At 55.2% G+C, this 19,400-nt stretch overlaps 1 protein-coding gene across 10 annotated transcripts in view; it reads left to right on the top strand.

The window, feature by feature from the left end:
• Window positions 1-19,400, top strand: part of SAMD11 (sterile alpha motif domain containing 11) — a 178,842-nt gene that overhangs the window by 152,513 nt on the left and 6,929 nt on the right. For 9 of the 10 annotated variants that reach the window (XM_044996662.1, XM_044996661.1, XM_044996660.1 and 6 more), the window contains 4 exons: window positions 5,810-5,925; window positions 6,486-6,564; window positions 7,265-7,965; window positions 17,125-17,249. In XM_044996662.1, coding sequence (XP_044852597.1) covers window positions 5,810-5,925; window positions 6,486-6,564; window positions 7,265-7,965; window positions 17,125-17,249 — 1,021 coding nt within the window. Of the gene's footprint in view, window positions 1-4,923; window positions 5,122-5,809; window positions 5,926-6,485; window positions 6,565-7,264; window positions 7,966-17,124; window positions 17,250-19,400 lie in introns of all 10 variants that reach the window. The other variant, XM_044996670.1, reaches the window with a different exon arrangement.

Genomic DNA, 19,400 nt, shown 5'->3' with positions numbered 1-19,400 from the left:
GAAGGGCTTCCTTTGCTCATCTAGCTCACACCAGCTCTCTTCTTTGCCCAATTGCAATCCCTCCCAAGACTCTCCCCCAGTGAACTCAGCATTCGTCACTTTCTGGCCTGGTCTACATCTGAGATTCCCCCCCAAATTCAAACCAGTTTTCAAGCTGTCTGGGGCCATAGCCCAAACCAGGATCCAGGCGGCCTGGACTGGTTTGACTGAACTGATTTTAAAACCGGTTAGAATTTTCCCAACCCCTTCTTGTCTAAAGCTATTTCTATCATCCCATCATGTGGTACATGTCGTCTAGCTGGTGCATGTCTTCTTGTACCTAGAGACCCCAAACGTGTTCTTCAAAAAACCCTTTTGGTTTATTTAGTTTCCCTCCCTGGTGCAGCAGGAGTCTGTGGACGGGTATTAAAACTGCCTGCTGCAAACCAGCCAAGAGCTGTGTGCCAATTGCCCATTACCTCAGGTTTCAAGTGTCTCTTCCTATCAGAAGCAAAGCAGAATAAAGTGGCGCTCTCGTGCATTTTCCCCCCTCCCTCCTACCCTCTCTAAATTTATTTCCATGCCTTGCCGCTTTCAATCTGTGTTTCCTGACCCTCTCAGTTCCCCCGTCCCTCCGCTCTTGCAAGCCGGCGGCTCTGGATTTGGGAGGACGAGATGGGGTTAATATGGAATGCCTGGTTTTAACAGTATAATGTGTAACCCCATAATGACTTTAAATATTGATTATTTGAAGGCCATTAGCGCTTATTGTTAAAGAAAAGTCAATACTTTTTAAGCCTTGTGAACCATTTGTCTCCTGTTAAAGGACATATCAAATTTAGCAGCATGCAGTGCAAATCCCCTAATACCCTACACACAAGCCTCCAGCTGGCATATATGTATTTTTTTTTAAAAAAGAAGAGAAAGATGCTGAAACAATGCATGCAGAAGTGCTCTCTGCGCAACAAGGACGGGGCTTAACAAACGTAATTGGCAAGGGCTAGGCTCAGGGTCTCAGGGGACAGAGCTGTTACTCAGTGGTTTCTCAGTCCTTACTCCAGTGGGAGTTTTACCCAAGTAAAGGCTGAGGTGTAACTGAGCAGGGATCACAGGATTGGGCCCAAGGTTTTTATTTCCAATGTGTTTCAATGGGAGCTCTGTATGCCTTGGTTATTGGCTTGGCTCTGGACTCTTTCACCCCCGGGTCACTGGTTCAGTATAATTCAGTACTATCTGGCCTGGGTAGAAGTAGCTGGTGGATCTCCCTCTAGGAGGTCTCCATATCCCCACATCTGCCAGTACAATTGGTGTTAATTAGCACGCTCCCTGCCATTCGTAGCTAGTCATCTCTCACCCTTGCAAATGGCCCTTCCGGGTCAGGATTGGGGCCCAGGGCACATGGGGGGTTGCGGTGCCATGCTGCAGTTTGTGAGTACAGAGAGGATTGGGTTGGGGTCAGGGAGGATTCAGACTCTGTTCAGAATGATGCTCCTCAAGACCACAGTGTTCATTGCCGAAAGGTGTCCCGGTTCCTGACTTGCTTTGTGTCGAGCGCCCCGTTAAGAAATGGGCACAGCCCCGTTAAGAAATGGCGGGGATGTTTCTTGGGCACCATCTCCCAGTAGATGTGTGACGTCCTCCCCAGTATTTCTAGTTTGTTAAGGAGATGCTAAACTGTGGTCTCGCTATGGGGGGCTCTGCCCCCCGATCATATGCATCGCGCGTGTGATCTGCGGAACTGCACCAGGGTGGACACTAGCCTCCCGATTACTCCAGCTCCAGCTGCTTGTTTTGCAGCATTAGATATTGTGAAGGCGATGGGAGTACGTGCACCGTACTACCCTGCCCCTTAGCCCGGTTTTGCAGACTAAGGTGCTTGGTGAGCTGTGGGCACGTAGCTACTTGATTCCAGTTCGCTGTTGGCTCAGGCGTGGCTGCTGGCTGATGCGTAGAGTTGTGGCAAAGGAGGAGGGCAGTGTTGAGTCAGGCCAGGTCTCTCCCAGCTCTGGTTTCAGAGTAGCACAGCTGGTTGCATAGCGGTACTAATAATGGGAGCACCAATTGGGTCACAGTCCTTTTCTCTCTGACCTCGCCCTGCTCCTCCTTCCCCTACGCGGGTGTGGCTTTCGGCCCACTGCCGAACTCTGCAAGGTTCTGTTTACATTGCAAATGCTGCTGCTATCTGGCCACCTCACCTGACATGACTAAAGCACTGTTTTGTGGCATAGACAGGGCCTGGCCCTGTTTTTAAAATCCTTGGGCTTGTTCCCTGACACTGTCGCGTTTGTAGTGTAGACAGGACCTCCCTCCTCTAGCTGCAAGGAGCCCCCAAAGCTTACCCCACAGAGCCCGCGACAGCCTCTCCTTTAACATTTCCCTGTAACTCCTGTGGCCTGGCAGCACCCCCAGGGACCGCAGGGCCAGCTCCTCCCTCCTTCCGCGGGATTATTTCTTACCTCCCTACCTAACAGTGGCCAGGTGATCAGCATGCCCGTAAAGGAAAGGAAGTGGGGCCTATTACATGGCTTCTGGAACCGAGTGCACAGTATAGAATGGGAATGAACAGAAAACAGCGGAGGGCAGGCAAAGGCCTCCGAGATCGAGGCTCGGCCCTGTGAGGTGACATCGTGCTGCTGCGGAAGTGAAGGGCCTTTAATTGATCCCCACAGAGAGCATCTTCATCCCTAGCGCAGAGTGTCTCTTGCCAGCTAAAGTCAGGCGCCGCCGCCACTCCTTTTGTTTCTGACTCTTTGTGCAGCCTGCACCTGGGGCTTATGCGCGGCGGCGTCTCCGAGTCAGACTCCCCTCTCCTGTGTTTATAAAAGGCAGGGAGGCTGCGCAATAGTTAAAAGCTACTTGATTTCCTAAATTGCTTCTTATAAAACGAACAGCACGTCTGCCAGGCTCGTCTCCCCATGATTACGGCTAATTACGATCGAACCGACACCTCCTAGCCCCCGTCATGCCGCTTTAATTGTCCGTTATTCATCTGCAGGCTGTCCAGGGTGGCAAAGCACTTGGCAGCCCAGCGACCGAGGCCTCAGCTAATTGTGAGGCCTCAGGGATTAGGGCAGGTGATTACACACTTCATGGTGTAATTACATAAGCATCGCTTGGCTGCTGCCCCGGCGCTGAGCCGAAGGTCACGCGCTGCGTTACCTGAGATTAATTGGAGCTGCCACTGAAGCGCGAGGCGCTGGCGGAGCGGTTATACGATTAGCATTAACATTTCAACAGCGACGGATCGATCTGTGGCTCTCCTCCAGACACAGCGAGCTGTGCAATTAGTTTAGAGGAGAGCTGGGGGGGAAGGAGAGACAGACAGAAAAGGAGGAGGGAGCGAAAGGGCAAGAGAGAGACAGACAGACAAAAAGAGTGAGGGGAGAAAAGGACGAGACAGGCGGGGAGGCAAAGACAGATGGAAATGGGTGGAGGCAGGGAAGTCTGATTTAGGGAAATATTTCAATCCATCCACTGTTTTGGGTCCGCGTGTGGGTCTCAGCAATAGTGCTGGCTGATGGAGGGATAGAGCCGGTTCAGGGAGATCTAGGGAGAGGAGAAGGAGACACTCCCCCCCCTTCTCCTGCTGTTGGAACAGTTTTGGAAATCGGGCGAAGCACAAAAAATGGACCTCAGCTGTAGCTGTACGAAGCAGGGTGATAGCTCATCCCCGGCAGTGTGGGGGCAGGGGACCAGCAGGGCTTCGCTTTGCCTCTAGATGCCCCGGTGAAGGTAATAATGTTCTAAGTGGCCATCAAAGGGAATTAAGAGACGCGCAGCCGGAAACCAGAGATTTGCTTGCAGGCTTCCCAAGCAGATTTGACTAATGGAAGAGACCTTGGCTCCTGTTTGCTTCCTGAGGGCTTTACCTGGCCTGCTCTCTGGTTGTCTCTCCCTCCCCCAACCTTCCACTACGGTTACTATTAGCTAGAGTCAGGGCTAACGCCAGTCTGCTGTATTGTCGTCCTGCATCACGTTCAGGCATGCGACCCACCCTGGCTCTGCCCAGGCACCTCTCCGCTCACCAGCAGCACCCCCTGCTATGCCAGCCCTCTCTCCAGCTCTGCCACTCCAGTTCAACACTCACCTCCAGCAGGCCCCATCAGATCTCTGCCAGTGCTCCTCGCCTCCGACCTGCAGCAGCCCCTTGTCTGCAGAGAAGAGGCTGCCAGTCGTACCAAGCAGGGCAGTGGTTGGATAACCATTAGGGTCCTCACTGAGACCCCCACCCCCAAAACGATCAAATATCTTTTGACTTGTAACCTAGTCAAGTTTTAACCGAGGTTTGCTGAGGTGAAAGACAAGTGCTGTCTGGTGCTGTCCTGTGCACCCCTTGCCCAGCCAGCTCCCAGCGTACGTCCCAGCAGAGCCAAATCTCTGCAAGCGGGAAGCAGGTGAGATCTGTTTCATTCCCCTGCGCACAGATTTGTATTGTCGGCTCCTCTTTTATCCCCTTCGTTTTTTTTCTTTATCAAGTTTTGCAAATAAAGAACAAAATTCAACCCCAAACCTGCCAGTGCGGATAGTCTCCAGCGTCTCCATTCGCGCCATGGGTCAGTTCTGGGAACGAGTGAGAGAGCAGCAGGTGTGTGGGTAACAATGGAGCCAGTGCTGGGAGCCGCTGTGTCACCTCCTCCCCACCTCTGACACCCGGATACTGTGAGCTGCTGTGACCTCCCCCACCAAACGTTCGTTCCCATCAGGCCCTGAGAGACCCTGAGTGTCTGCGCTTGGCTCCGTGTGGGTACTGCCCCATGAGCATCAATCACACGCAGCTCCGTGGGGGCAGAGGGCTCACGGCCCCTGTGAGACTGGGGCGGATGGTGCTGGTGGCTGCTCAGTGGGAAAGGAATGGGCAGCTCCTGGCCTGTCCCTCCTCCGCTCTGCTTTGTTTTAATTCATCGAATGTTGTGTTTTCTTCACTCTGTGGTCGTCACAAAGCAGGAGCCTCAATGGGGCCGGAACAGCTGGCTGGGAAACCCATGGTCAATGGGATTATCAGAAGCTTTTGGAGGAGCAGGGCAGGAGAGGGAATGGCAGACCCAACTGTCTGTCAAGGTGCAGCATGTGCACACCCGCGTGCTGGTGTGAGCACCCGGGTCCAGCCAGCGGAAGTCTAACGGCGAACTCCTTTGTCTCCAGGCAAGCACAATTTTTGAGCTCTCTGTATAGCATCCTGGAGAGCATTCCCTCTAGGTCGCTCACGCAGCAAGTGTGGGCCTGCTGCTCGGCTGCATCTATCCCTAGGGGGATCGATCTCTGATCTCTCTCTCTGCCCTTAACTCAGGCACAGCTCCCATTGGCTCCAGGGACAGGTTTTGCTTAGGTAAGAACTGAGCAGAGACTTTGAGCTACAGCCCATTCTGAAATGTAATGTCCTCAGGGCTTTTACAAACCAGTCAGACACAGCTTCCGTCCCAAAGACCTTATAGCCCAGCTCAGGCACGTACAAACAAGGGAAGGGGGTGCAATTGTTGTGAGTGTGTGTGTGAGAGAGAGAACACACTGTGCATGAGACAGCCGGTGCATTATGGAGTTGCAGGCTGCTGAGCATGAGGATTCAGGTTCTAATGGTGGCAGTTTGCTGGCAGACCAGCCTGTATCAGTCTTAGAAAGAGGCTGACCTTTAACATGCAGGTGTATTTGCACAGGTGTGCCCCAGCTGTACTTGTAGCGGGGTGTGGGTGTGTGTATATGTCAGAGAACACAGTCCAGCATGCTGGCGCGCCCGCCGAGACATTGATCTCCTTGCTGAGCGAAGCTCACGCTCGGATTGCTGCGATCAGCACTGGGCAGTGCTAAATCTCTAAATCTCTTCCATTTTCTTTAGGGACATGTCCCACCCACCGCCCCTGCTGTCACCCCAGAATGCCCCCCACATCGCGCTAGGGCCTCACTTGAGACCTCCCTTCCTGGGGGTGCCTTCAGCTTTGTGCCAGACACCAGGTGAGTACGCGGGTGATGGTCCACGTGGCATATGGGAGGAGAGGGCTGTGTTGTCACAGCCCTGACTTGGAGCATCCCAGAGCTGTCCCACCCCAGTGGATGCACTGCCCTCTCCTGTGGCCATTCAGCTCCACTGGCCCGTATAGAGGGGAGCAGGCCATGCCCTCTCCCTGGTCCCTTTGGTGTGTCTAGCCCCACAGCAGTGCTAGCAGAGAGCAAGGCCTGCACTTGGCCTGCCTCACAGAGGGATGGGACAGGCTCCTTGCACCAGGCAGCCGCATGTGCCTATTGCATTGTGCAGCCTGAATGAGGCGGAACAGCAGGAATGGAGTCGGCTACGAAGTCACCCTGTGGGAGCGTTATGGGAAACCTTTTGGCATAGTTAGGGTCTTGTGAGCCGCAGGAAATCACATGTGTTGCTCACTGGGATTACAGCCAGGGCAGTTCCCCCAGATTGGAGAGGGAGCAGTTCTGTGGCCCCTCCCTGCACAGCTGGCCACACAGCGAGTGAGTGCTGCCCTGTATAACCCTGTGTCTGTCATGCTGTCCCCTGCCCACAGGTTACGGGTTTCTGCAGCCGGCACAAGCAGAGATGTTTGCACGGCAGCAGGAGATGCTGCGGAAACAGAACCTTGCCAGGTATGGAGCACTGCCCCAGAGGGGCTCCCTGCATGTGAGCCTGCCTGTCCTGCGGGCTAGATTTCCATCCCCTTTTGGCCTGTCTTCCTGGCCCCAGCCAGAATAGGGTGTGACCTTGGTGCTATATGGGCAGCCGGGGGAAGGAAGCCCTCCCTCTCCAGGACAGGTACCGCATAGGCAGGTGTAGTGCGAGCTTTCCCCACCCAGAGAGCCTAGTTCAGCCCTCACGCCCATCCAGTGCTTGGCCTCTGCTGAGACTACCATTATGCCGGTGATTTTTCTGATTGGCACCCTTTGGATGTAACCTGAGACCGCCAGACTCATTACACTTGGGCTTCTAAGGGGTGAGAAGGTGAGAGCTTTTGGTGCTGCCGGCTGGGTTTGAACCCATGACGTAGGGGTGAAAGGCTCTGTATCCCGTTACCTGCACCTCTCAACCAGCCAGCCCTGCTGCTAGGAACTTGCCAAGGAGCCTGGTTCGCACAGGGGGTGGCAGTGGTGGATGGAATCTGGACTCCTTGCCTTGGATTGTGCAGCAGAAATAGTGCAATGTCAGAGGGAAATTAATTGAAACAATAGAAGGGCGTGAAAACCACCCGCACACCAAACTCGGCCTTAGGCCTTTGAGCGCCAAAGCTGCAGCTGCTAGTGCATGAGGAGTTGACCTTCAAACCCTACTCGTTTTTCTCTCCCTCTTTAGGCTTGAGATGTCGGCCGAGATCATCCGCCAGAAGGAGCTGGAGAATCTCCATCGACAGAGGCTACTGGCCAGCGACCCGCTGAGCCTGCACCCCGGCTTACCCCAGGACCACCCGGCCTTGCGGAACATGCACGACATCCCTGAGGGGCACCCTCTGAGGGACGAACTCTCACGGAGGAACGCCATGCTGGTGCTCCGGCACAACAACACGCCGCTGCTGTCGCTCAACCATGGGGTCCCCAGCACCACCCCGCCCAAGGAGCAGGGCCGGCGGGGGAGCCGGAAATCAGTGCACCACCGGGCCGAGCCTCCGGGTCTGCACGAGGCCAAGGAGCTGGCCGAGCCCCGGGCGCGGGATGGCGTGCCCGACTGCAACGATGAGGAGATGAAAGACTCGGAGAGCGATGCGGAAGTGAGCGACGAGAAGCCGGAGAGCCTGAAAGCTGAGAGCAGCAGCTCAGCCAGTGAACTCAAAGAGTGCAAAGAGACAAGCAAGGTCTATGAGGGGGCCAAGGAGCTGAGTGAAGTGGCTTCCAGCCAGAATGCCCCCTGCAGCTCCTCAAGCACTGAGTCGCCCAGCCACCTGCTTGGCCCAGGCATCAATAAAACTGAGGTGAAATACCTCCCTCCAGCCTCCATCCCACCACCTCAGCCGCTGCCCTTCGGATTCCCTTATACAATGAGCCCCTATTTCCACGCAGGTAGGTGAGAGCCTCATAGCTCTGGGGGGAACTGGCATAGCAGGGGGCCTTGGCAGAGTATCGATTTTACAGGATGTTAAGAATGGGGCTGATAGTCTATTCATGGTGCATCTGTCTCTGTGGGATTTGAGCATCTAGAGTTAAAACAAACAAAAAAAAATGAATGTCAAGGATCCAGCTTGAAACAAAATAACTCAGAGATGGTACCAGGCTGGGGTGAGCCACAAACACACGAGAAGGGAAAAGGGCAAATACTAGACCCAAGTAGACATGGATCTTGGATGGTGCAGGAAGAATGTGAGAATGGCCATACTGGGTCAGACCAAAGGTCCATCTAGCCCAGTATCCTGTCTTCTGACAGTGGCCAATGCAGATGCCCCAGAGGGAATGAACAGAACAGGTAATCATCAGGTGATCCATCCCCTGTCGCCCACTCCCAGCTCCTGGCAAACAGAGGCTAGGGACACCATCTCTGCCCATCCTGGCTAATAGCCATTGATGGACCTGTCCTCCATGAATTTATCTAGTTCTTTTTTTAACCCTGTTATGGTCCTGGCCTTCACAACATCCTCTGGCAAAGAGTTCCACAGGTTGACTGTGCATTGTATGAAGAAATACTTCCTTTTGTTTGTTTTAAACCTGCTGCCTATTATTTTCATTGGGTGACCCCTAGTTCTTGTGTTATGAGAAGGAGTAAATAACACTTCCTTTTCTACTTTCTCCACACCAGTCATGATTTTATAGACCTCAATCATATCTCCCCTTAGCTTTTCCAAGCTGAAAAGTCCCAGTCTTATTAATCTCTCCTCATACGGAAGCTGTTCCATACCTCTAATCATTTTTGTTGCCCTTTTCTGAACCTTTTCCAATTCCAATATAGCTGAGATTCAAAGTGTGAGAACATAAATGTGACTGAAGGTGAATTCTTGCCCCCTTGGGTATGTAAGTGTGCCTGGCTGGAAGCTGTGGGCTGAGCGTTTGACTGGGTATTGGCAAAGCTAATGATACAGTGGTAGGAAAAATGCCATGCTGTGTTGAGCTGCATGGATAAGCATGACGTCCTCACAGAGCAAAGGGGATAGTCTGCATGGAGTTGGCTGGACCTTATGTGGGAGCCTCGGTTCAAGACAGACATTGATAAATTGGAGAGGGCTTCAGGGAAGAGCAGCAAAGATGATTAAGGGCTTGGAGGGATTGACCTGTGAGGGAAAAGGCTGGAAGAATTAAATATATATAACTGGGCTAAAAGATAACCAGGCTTGTGGAGAGGTGGGATCCAGTAGCCACCTCTCAGTATTTGAAGGAGGTGCAAGGATTGTCTGGGGCATAGGCGCCAACTTTTCCCGGCGCCGGTGGATGCTCGAGCTCCCCCCTCTCCGACTCCACCCCTGCCGTGCCCCTCCTGCCCCCATTCCAACCCCTTCCCCAAAGTCCCCGCCCCAACTCCTCCCCCTTCTTGCCCCTATTGGACTCCTTCCCCAAATCCCTGCCCCAACTCTGCCCCAGCTCCTCCCCTGAGCGCGCCGCGTTCCCCCTCCTTCCCGCGCGAAACAGCTGGGAAGGAGAGGGGCGAAGCGGGACGCAGCGCGCTCAGGGGCGGAGGTGGAGGCAGAGGTGAGCGGGGGTGGAGGGGTGGGGCGAGGAGCTGCCAGTGGGTGCAGAACACCCACCAATTTTTCCCCGTGGGTGCTCCAGCCCCGGAGCACCCACGGAGTCGGCGCCTGTGGTCTGGGATACTCGTAGGAGACATGCCCAAATGTAACAGGACAGAGATGAGCAAGGGAAAGCTTTTTAGGGTGAGCAGCTGAAAAATAGACCCGTGAGACAATCTCCCAGGGCACTGCAAAGCCCATTGCTAGAGTTACAGCTAGACGTACTGCTCAGGAAGCAGTCCTCTCTGGCAGCTGGTGGGGGACAGCCTGGAGTATCTGCTAGGTCTTCGCCATCTCTACATTCCCTGTAGTTCCATAGTTTGATGAGCGGGAAATGCAGAATTAAGGCTGGAGCTCCCTCCATCCCATTGTGCCTGGGGCATTTCCGGATGCCAGGCAGCATTACCTCCGGGCATGTGGATCCATACCTCTGGGACAGAGATTCAGGAGGTCCCCAGACAGTGATTCCACTTCCTTGGCCAGCCTCTTGCCCTGGAAAGTCATGTGTTGTCACCTGACTGTGTTCCCATGGCAACCCCCTGTACAACTCAGAGAAATCTCTGATGTGTTACCTTTAAGCTTCAGCGAGGGATCTCAACGGAGCAGGGGCTGTTGATTTACTCCAGCTCCCTGCAGATAGAAGGAGCGTGTCAGGACAAGGCGGAAGCGTGTGCATGTAGGGATGGGGGGCGTATTGATACTCAGGTCATCATCCCACCAAGAGGCAGCGGAGTGGATGACTCCCCCCCACCCAGCCATATGTCCTCCGTCAGGAACATCAGCTTTGTCCTCAGCAAGAAACAGCAGCTCCTCTGTGGTTATTGTCAGGTGCTCAGCTGACCCCTGTCCCGGCAGAGAGGGAGATGGGTTTGGTGAACTCTTGCCCCCGTGACCTTCCGATGCCTTTCCAAAGGAGAGGGGCTGGTTGTTTGGAATCCGACCGATCTGCTCCCCCCAGCAGCAAGGTTTAAGGAAGGACAGCAGGGTCACGCACGTGTGATAGAGCCATCACTGAGGTGACTGCCAGCCTGCGGGAAAGCACGTTCTCTCTGTCCCGTGCATGGCTTTTAAAATGGGCTCTGCATCCTGCTGCATGTGGAGGGAGCTGTGCACCACCCGGGGACATTACCGACTCACTGATGCAACCTGGAGACCCGTGAGTAAAGGACGTCCCAGTGCGAGGTGGGACTTGAACTCAGATTCCCAGCCTGAGCCAGCGTACCAGCCCTGCTAGCTCAACCCAGAACCAAAGAGAGATGCATGGTCTAATGCCTTAGCTGAGCAGTTAGCAGGAACTTACTAGATGCTGTGTCCTGTGAGAGTGGGGGGGGCCAGGCCTTCTCCCTTATAAATCAATGAACTGGGTAGGATGAGTGCTGCTGCCCTTCACACGTGGGCCATTCGGAGCCACCGTCCAGCCAGAAGAAGGAAGCAATTCCTCTGGGACAAGCAGGTGGCCAGTATGATAAATAATCCTGCTGCTTGCAACAGAGGAGGCTTCCTTGTGGGAGCCTCCCCCTCACAGTCATTTAAAGGGGGAAACACACGGTTCTGTCCTCTGGCCACCCCATGTGCGACCCTACAGAGCAGAGTGTGGATTGCCGGCGGGAGACCCCAGCACGCCAAGCAGGCGCGTGGGGCGGCATTTTACCGGCAGGGCGGCATTTGGCTCCGGTGGACCTCCCGCAGTCTTGCCTGTGGGAGGTCCACCGGAGCCCCGGGACGAGCGGACCTGCCGCAGGCATGACTGCGGAGGGTCCCCTCTTCCCGTGGCTCCGCTCGAGCTCCCGCAGGCATGACTGCGGCGGGTGCGCTGGTCCCGCGGCTCAGACTTGCTCCCGCAGGCATGCCTGCGGATGCTCCACCGGAGCCGCGGGACCACTGGACGGTCCGCAGGCACTTCTGCCCCGGCCGCGGGACCGGGGAAGGGCGATGTGAGCGGCGCACCGCCCTGCTTGAGGCGGCGGATTTTCTAGAGCCGCCCCTGACCTCCATCAAACTATCAGAAACTAGAATGTGTCCTGTATTATTATTACTTATGATCAGGGCCTCGTTTAAACTGACCCCTCCGGTTTCGGGGACTATCGCTGTGTTGTATTGCATGAGGGCTCTCTTGCTTTAAGCTAGCACCCCATGTATTATTATGAAAGTTGTGATTGTTATTCAGGGCCGCCCAGAGGATTCAGGGGGCCTGGGGTCTTTGGTGGTGGGGGGCCCCCGCTGCCAAATTGCTGCCGAAGACCCGGAGCAGAAGAAGCTTCGGGGGCCCGGTCCCCATGAGAATTTTCCAGGGCCCCCGGAGCAAGTGAAGGACCCTGCTCCAGGGGTCCCGAAAAACTCTCATGGGGGCCCCTGCGGGGCCTGGGGCAAATTGCCCCACTTCCCCCCCCTCTGGGCGGCCCTGTTGTTATTGCATCAGTGGCCATAGCTGAGATCAGGACCCAATTGTGCTTGGCACTGGTCAGACACATAGGCCATGTCTCTCTGGAGAGTTAGCGCATGACAGGCTGGGGAGTAAATCTACAACCCTCTGGTATGCCACACTCTACCTGGCCGCATGGACTCTGTACTAAAATTTCTGTAGTGCAGAAACAGCCATAGGAACGTTTAGTGCACGGTAGCAGGGTCCACGTGGTGACTGTGTGTGTGGCAGGTGCTGCGCTGTAGATTGCCGCTCAGTAAATGGCCATATAGACAAGCCCATGGGAAGAGTCTATCCACATAGGCGAGACAGATCACGGGTGGGAGGGCAAACTGAGGCCCCAGGCCACACTGCAGGTCAGCGGGGAATAGAACTCCTGTCTCCAGAGCCCCTGTGCAGTGTCCTGGACTGTGCGCTCTCACACATCCTTATGCTACCGGTGTTTTGGGGCGCTTTGATTAACCCGAGTCCAAGTAACGCGACCACAGATTGCCCAACAAATGGCCAGCCTGGGCCCCAGGAGGAGTTTGTGCCTGAGGACAGAAAACCAGACGTTCTCTTAACTCTGTCCTGTCCATGGGCTGCTCTTGTCGCTCACAGGGACCTGATAGTAAGCTGGACACCATGGTGAGGAGAAACAGACCCTGTCCCAAGGAGCTGACAATCTAAAGAGGCTTGTAGCGTGACAGAGCCCAGAGGACGGGGGAGAAGGGAAAGGAGATGGTTGGAGTCTCAGACAGCCCAGCCAGGTTTCCAGAACAGGGAGGGCTCCTCTCATGCTTTGGAGGCAGAGAACTGGTTTCTGTCCCCGATGACAAAAATATTGACGAGGCAGCCAGAGTTTGGTCGATTCCCTGAGCCGCCTCCTGGGAATCTGGCGGCTGCCGGATGACCTCATCTCTTCAAGGTTTCAGCGGAGTTGTGTTCTCGTCTTCCCCCCCCCTTCCGCTGGAAAAGGTGAAGGATGGAGTGTGCGGGAGGCTAAAATCCTTTTATTGATCCACAGTCTGGAGAGCAATTAACGTGAGCCTTCCAGTGCTGCTCCATGACCCGAACCCGCAATGGTGTGTGCATGTGGGGGGTGGGGGAATGGGAGAGCGATAACAAGACTGATTAAACCCATCTGTGTGTTGGCTTCTGGGCCTGTTCTGAGCTTGGGGCGGGGGGAGGAGGGAGCTTTGCTGCTGATGCTCTTGGCCTGATCAGACGTCTGTGCAGAAAACAGGGCCTGGCTGTCGGGACTGAGGCCCTGTTGGCAGTGAGGAGAGGATAGATCCTGCTCTAGCTAGCCGACAGGCCTGCTGTCTGGGCTTAGGCTTACCCTAGTGATAATGCCCAGCGACACCCATATCCGTGTTTATTTCCCTCCTCTCAGGGTGCAGTGCTGGGGACTGAGGGCCTGTATTGTCTCCAGAATAGGTACAGCATGGGCACCTCCACTGCAGTCCCCCCTCCACTGCCCTGTCAGCTCCTGTGCCTCAGCCGTGACCCGTGGAGACTCTCCTTTCTTGAAGGGGTGGGTAGTTCAGTCTCCAGGACCCTTGGCCTTTCTACCACAGCTGCCAGAAAGTGTGTGTGTGGGGGGGGGAATTATTTAATGCTAGTTGGCAGGGGGGTGTTTTTATGTGGGCACCTGTCCACAAGACCCTGGCCTGGGATGATAGTTTTCGCCCCCCTCCAAGCTGGGGCCCGATCTGGTGAAATGCTCTGTAATCCGTTACCAGTCCCGTGGATCTTTATTCGTCACTCAGTGAGAGAAGAGGAGCCTGGCTGGGGACAGATGCTGCTGTGTCCCCACTGTCCAGCAGTATCCAGCGATGTGCCGTTACCAGCCGAGGGAGCTGGCATGTATCGAGCCCAGTGACTCCTGGTCAACGTGCAGAGTGGGGGATGATTGAATAGGTTGCTTCCGGGTCCTCTGTTTCCAAGGTGCTGAGCACCCAAATCTCTAGATGAAATCCATGAAGCTCTGGGTGTTTGCCACCTCCGCAGAGCAGGTTCTCTGGGGGAAGTTAGGGCCCCGTTGAAATCAGCGGGAGTTTTGATACTGGCTTCAGTGGGGCCAAGATTTTAGCATCTGTCTCTTAACTTCTGTGCTATAGAAACTGCTAGTAGGCTGGAGCCCAGCGTGCTGGTATTTCCCCTGTTTTTCAAGAACGCTTCCACCCGTCAGCCGGAGTGTTTTCCTGGCATAGATGGGGAGGGGAGGCAGAGCCTTGGAGATCAGGGCTTTGGCGATACTAGCTTTCTCTGTGTGCGGATAGCTGGACAATATTACTTGTTGCCCTAGGCAGGGCTGCACTTGCCCTGACTCCTGGAGACAGCAGGCTGACTGCGCGCGTGGCTGGGGGCCTGGAGAGATACAAAAACGGATGGGGAGAGGGCTGCCTGGCGGGACTGACCTTTGCCTCAGCTCTGTTAGTGACATTAGCAAGGCTGCAAATAGAGCCGACGGGCTCAGCGCATCTCCCCACTTCTACCCCAGGAATTGTAGGGTCACTGGCAGGCGCCTGGGGAAGGGATTTCCTCAAGGGTTACACCAAGACTCGCTAGCCCTGTCCCCTGACATCAGCCCTTCCACTTGCAAACAGAGTTGAACGTGACTCTATCTGCATAATCTCTGGTCGGGATCTGGAGACAGCCTGTGCCAGGCAGGTACCGCCCAGCCTCTGTGGAGTCTCGGGCAGTGCCTAAGGCTGGGGCGGGTGGGCTGGCTGACTGGAGGCTTCATTCCCAAGTCCTTGGCTTGCCTTTGGAATAAGGAAGTACCTAATTTTAAAGCCGTTGGCTGTTACAGTCAGATCCCCTCGGAGGCACTTGCTCCGGCTGCAGATGGAGGCGTCTGGCCCATGTGTCGGCTCTGCCTGGAATAACTGAGTTCAGTTTCACTTCCTCTATTTACCGAGCTGCAGCCGCTTTTCCAAAAAAGGAGGGAAACAATCAGCTGTCCCAGTGTCTCGCGAGCTTCAATGTAAACAGCTGGGAGTTTGGGTTCCAGAGCAGGGGACAAACCACAAGTGAAAATGATAATGTAACCAAAGGGAGCTCATCTGTCTGTCCATCTGTCTTATAGTTGGGAGGGAAGGGAAAATGCTGCTCCTCCAGCGATGTCCCAAACCCCTTTGGGGCCTCCCCCCGAGTCTCCCTGCAGCTTGGCAAAGCTGGTAGTTTCCACGGAAGCCTTTATAAGGGGGATGAAAGTTCAGTGAAGCCCAAGCTCTTGCCGACTGGGAGGACAAGGGGTAAAGTGGCTCAGTCCGGAGCATGTGGCAGAGAGGCCAGATTCTATCTCTGGCTTTTTCACATCGCTGGGGGGGCCCACTGAGCTTTGAAGGCCTCAGGACAGCATGTCATGGTGCCACTGGACCCGCTGCAGAGTGTAACAGGCAGAGGACCCCGCTCCGGAGGGCAGGGCTTGCAATTCTTGCCCTTGCTGTGAAAGGGAGATTGCAGTGGGGGACGGGGCTGAGGATAGGAGCCGGGGTTTAGGTTCTGATCTCCACTCAAGGGTCAGGGAGGAGAAGCTGAGGATCTGGGCTGTAAGCTGTCTGGGGCAGGGACTGTCTTTTTGCTCTGTATTTGTACAGCCCCTAGTACAATGGAGTCCTGGATCATGACTGGGGCCCCTAGGTGCTACAATCATACAAATAACAATAATAAAATGGGCTATAAGGAGCAAAGCGCTGGGGATTCCAGTCCTCCATGTGGCTGGAGGATGGGACAGGATACTCAACCCCACTCACGGGTGGGGAGGATGAACCGTCTCATCCCCCCACTCCACACCTCTTCAAAGGGGTTAGGAGGGAGACAGACAATTCCTGCCCCCTTTTCAAGTGGACAGATGTGGCTGAGGACGATGCCCAGCACCAGATGACGCTCTGAAACCTCCACAACAGATCATTATAACATGTTACTTCCAGTTACTGGTTGGCTCATGCCCTGAAGCATGAGACTTGATATGAGAGTTTTGCCCTCTCCAGTGTGACTGTGGATGTTCTGATTCCTGTAAATATCCAGTCCTTTTAAGCATCCTCCTGAACTCTTGGCCTCAGTGGTCACATAGGCGGCGAGTTCCACAGGTGAATAAGGCATTTTCCAAACGAGTATTTTCTGTGTTCAGTGGTAAATATGTGGGTGGTCCCCTGGCTCCTCTGTTGTGATACAGGAGAAGCTGGAGTTGCCTGGCTGGTTTCTGTCCATCGTTTTTCATTCTCCAGACCTCTGTCCTGTTCCTCTCTAGGCTCTAATCCAGCTCTCTCCTTCCACGTTTGTCCCATGCTGTCGGGAAGCAGGGACAGCTCGGCTCTCCCCTTCTGGGGTTGGAGCGCGCTCTCTGTCGCCGTCCGGCTCTGCTGACAGGGCTGGGCCTTGAACCGCTCTTGCGTTTCAGAGGATTGACCTGTCTGCATGAACCGCACCATGCTCTCCTCAGAGCTCCAGGGAGGTTCTTGGGGGTCACCTCCCCACCCGGCTAGACCCTGCCCCAGCAGAGAGACGGGGCCATATGCATTTAAACCACGGCAACGGGTGTTAGGCAGCCCAACGTTTTGGGCTGTGGGGCATTTAAAACAAAGGTTTGTTCGTAAGGAAGGAGTGAAAATTCTCTCCTCCACACCAGCACCAGCTCCAGCTCCAGCTCCAGCCAAGCAGCAGGCCGCAGGGGCGAGGTGTCGGGGCCTGTTATCATTTGGAGCACGTAGTCGGGAGAAGGGCTGGGGGGAGGGAAACTCCCAGGGCAGCCGGAGTTTTTCCATTTTGCAGTGTGTGGAGAAACACGCCTTCGGGGGCTTCTCTCCCCCCTCCCTTTGCTGCAGCTGAAGAACATTACACACATGAAACACATTAGAGGGGATTTTTCCCCTCTCTCCTGCCACCCCCCCCCAACACCTTTTCCGAGCGGGGGACCTCCAGGAGACAGAAGCCTATGAATTGACCCTGCCCAGCGTTTTAATTGACAGGCCATTAAAAATGGATGTGCGGCTAGAGAGAACTATTCCGATCGCAGGCCTGTTGCTGTCCGTGTGGGATTTTAATGATTTATATTTCCTTCTCCTCCCCCTCCCCCTCCCGCCCCACACAATCCAGGCGCCATGGGAGGTCTGTTCTTGGACGGGGAGGAGAGCCCGGCGCTGGAAGACATCAGCAAATGGACAGTGGAGGACGTCTGTAGCTTTGTGGGCAGTTTGTCTGGCTGTGCCGAGTACCCTCAGGTAAATTCACAGCAGCTTGGGAAACGTTTGGCGGGGTTGGGACGGGAAGGGGGAGGGAGAGAACTCGCTCCAACACTTCCCCCACCCCCAACCCCTGCAATCAATCAGAGCAAATGTGGCGGAATATTTAAGAGAGCCCTGCAGGGCCTGTCAACCGTCTGGCTTTCCTGTTTTCCTACCAGATTGGGGCTTAACCGCCTGGCTGCCAGGAGATGCCCCCAGGGCATGGAGGGGTGTGCATGTGGCTAGCAGGGTGGGAGGGGGGAGGTAGAGGGTTTCTGCTGCTGCTGGGTGGATTACAGCTAGCGACTCCCCGCCTTGGGAGAGAGGTGTGTGGAAGTCTGTGGTGTCCCACAACCAACCCAAACACAATGCTGGCTTTGTGCCGGGCTGTCCTGGGGAGCCAGGCTTTGGGCGTGTTATCATGAGGGACCGTGTACCGGGTTTGAGTGCCGTTCAGAAGGGCCTTTTCTCAGGGAGCGCCAGGAGCTGGAAGCCTGCTGCATCTTCACCAAAAGGCAGCACCTGGTTGGCCTGATGGGTTCTCTCTGGTGCCTCGCCACCCTTGAGCACTGTCAGCCAGGTGCCCAGATAAAAAGCCACTGGTACCTTGCACCAGGGCGGTCCGTGGCACAGCTGGGCCAGCCTTTCGCCTCCAGAGAGTGCCGGTCACAGACGGTCTCATCTTAACGCTTGGCAACATTGAACAATCTCTGCTCCGGTGAGGGCTCACCGGCCGCGGGTGGTGGGGAGCGCTCCAGGGGGAGAACTCTGGGAGAAGGGGAGGAAGCCGTGAGAGACCCCCCCACACACTAAATTAATTGCCACACAGAGTTATTTTTGTTTTTAAAGCCCTTTGCAGCAGGAGCTGTGCATCCATCAGTGCTGCAGGGTTCATAAAGCCGCTCAGTGTGAGGCTGCTAGGTGGGACACGAAAAACAACCCTGCTTTTTGGCTCCCAGGGCTGCTGAAATCCATTATAAATACCCCATTGAGAGCCTGCACTAACTGCAAACGCACAGATTCCTGAGCTGTCTGACAGCCCTTTAAAGAGGGCACGGTGTGCTCAGGAGAGGGAGAGGGACAGGGCTTGGGGGAGGGGATGAGAACTAAGAGAGGTTTAGCTCGGGAGAATCCAGTTCCTCCTGGGACAGCCGCACCTAGACTGGGAACGCCAGGGAGATCCAGGCACTAAATTGCAGCTCCTAAGGGGAAGAGGACAACAAGGGAATTGAGCTTAACAAAGACAGCCCCCTTGACACACACACACTGCGAGGGCAAGTCTGGGGAATCCAGCTGACTGGAGCCTGTGGGGAGCCACCGCTTGGAAACGATCCTCTTTGTCCACTTGCTTCTGAGCTGGCTGAACACTGATTTTCCAGAGCTCCCTCCCTTCCCCCCCTCCCAGCTCCTGGAGCATCAGGCATCACTGCCTCTTCCTGAGCCATTCAGGCCAACAACCACTCAGCTGAGCGGCTGCTCCGAGTGTTAACGGCCCAGCAAGTGACCTTTCCTGCAAGGGAGCCATCCCCAGCCAGTGTGAGAAAGCCGAGGCCCGGTTTAGCGTCGCTCCCGGGAGCAGACCTTGGGAGAGCGGCTCAGGCGCCTGGCGTGGGTTTCAGGGCCTGAACAGGCAGCTCCTTTCATTCTGCGCCGCACGTTTTCACAGATAAAAGATCTCCTTAAAGATCCTCCCCAAGGGGAGGGGGAAGCTGGGAGCCAGGCTTTGCCGTTCATGATGGTGGCCGGGAAGCAATGCCTCCCTTCCTGCTCTCTGGGGTGGCTGGCTGGCTGATGTGCTTTCAATGCAGAGTCTGTCCTTCTTTGCCCCCTAACCGTGGTGTTAATCTCATCCTGACAAGCTTCATTAAAACCACCTGTAAGACGGGTGCTTCCTCCGAGCGTGCAGCTGTGCCTGCGAGAGCGCGCGTCTGCCAGAGATGGGGGGCCCGTGAGTGTGTGAGAGAAGGGAGGGGCTAGAACCCAGAGGGGGGCTTGAGAGAGCAGGGGAAGTTTTTTGGGGGAGGGGATGGAGAAAAGGAAGAGGGTAGATTTGAGTGGCTGGAGGGTGTGTGAGAGAGACAGGTTTTCATGTCTGGAAGGGCCGGGGGCGTAGAATAAGGCAAGAGATGCATGGGGGTGGGGGAAAGC

Source organism: Mauremys mutica, chromosome 21 (genome assembly GCF_020497125.1).
Source record: "Mauremys mutica isolate MM-2020 ecotype Southern chromosome 21, ASM2049712v1, whole genome shotgun sequence".
Lineage (NCBI taxonomy): Eukaryota > Metazoa > Chordata > Testudines > Geoemydidae > Mauremys > Mauremys mutica.
Note: the sequence above shows the minus strand (reverse complement) of the source record. Positions and strands in the feature narration are given on the sequence as shown.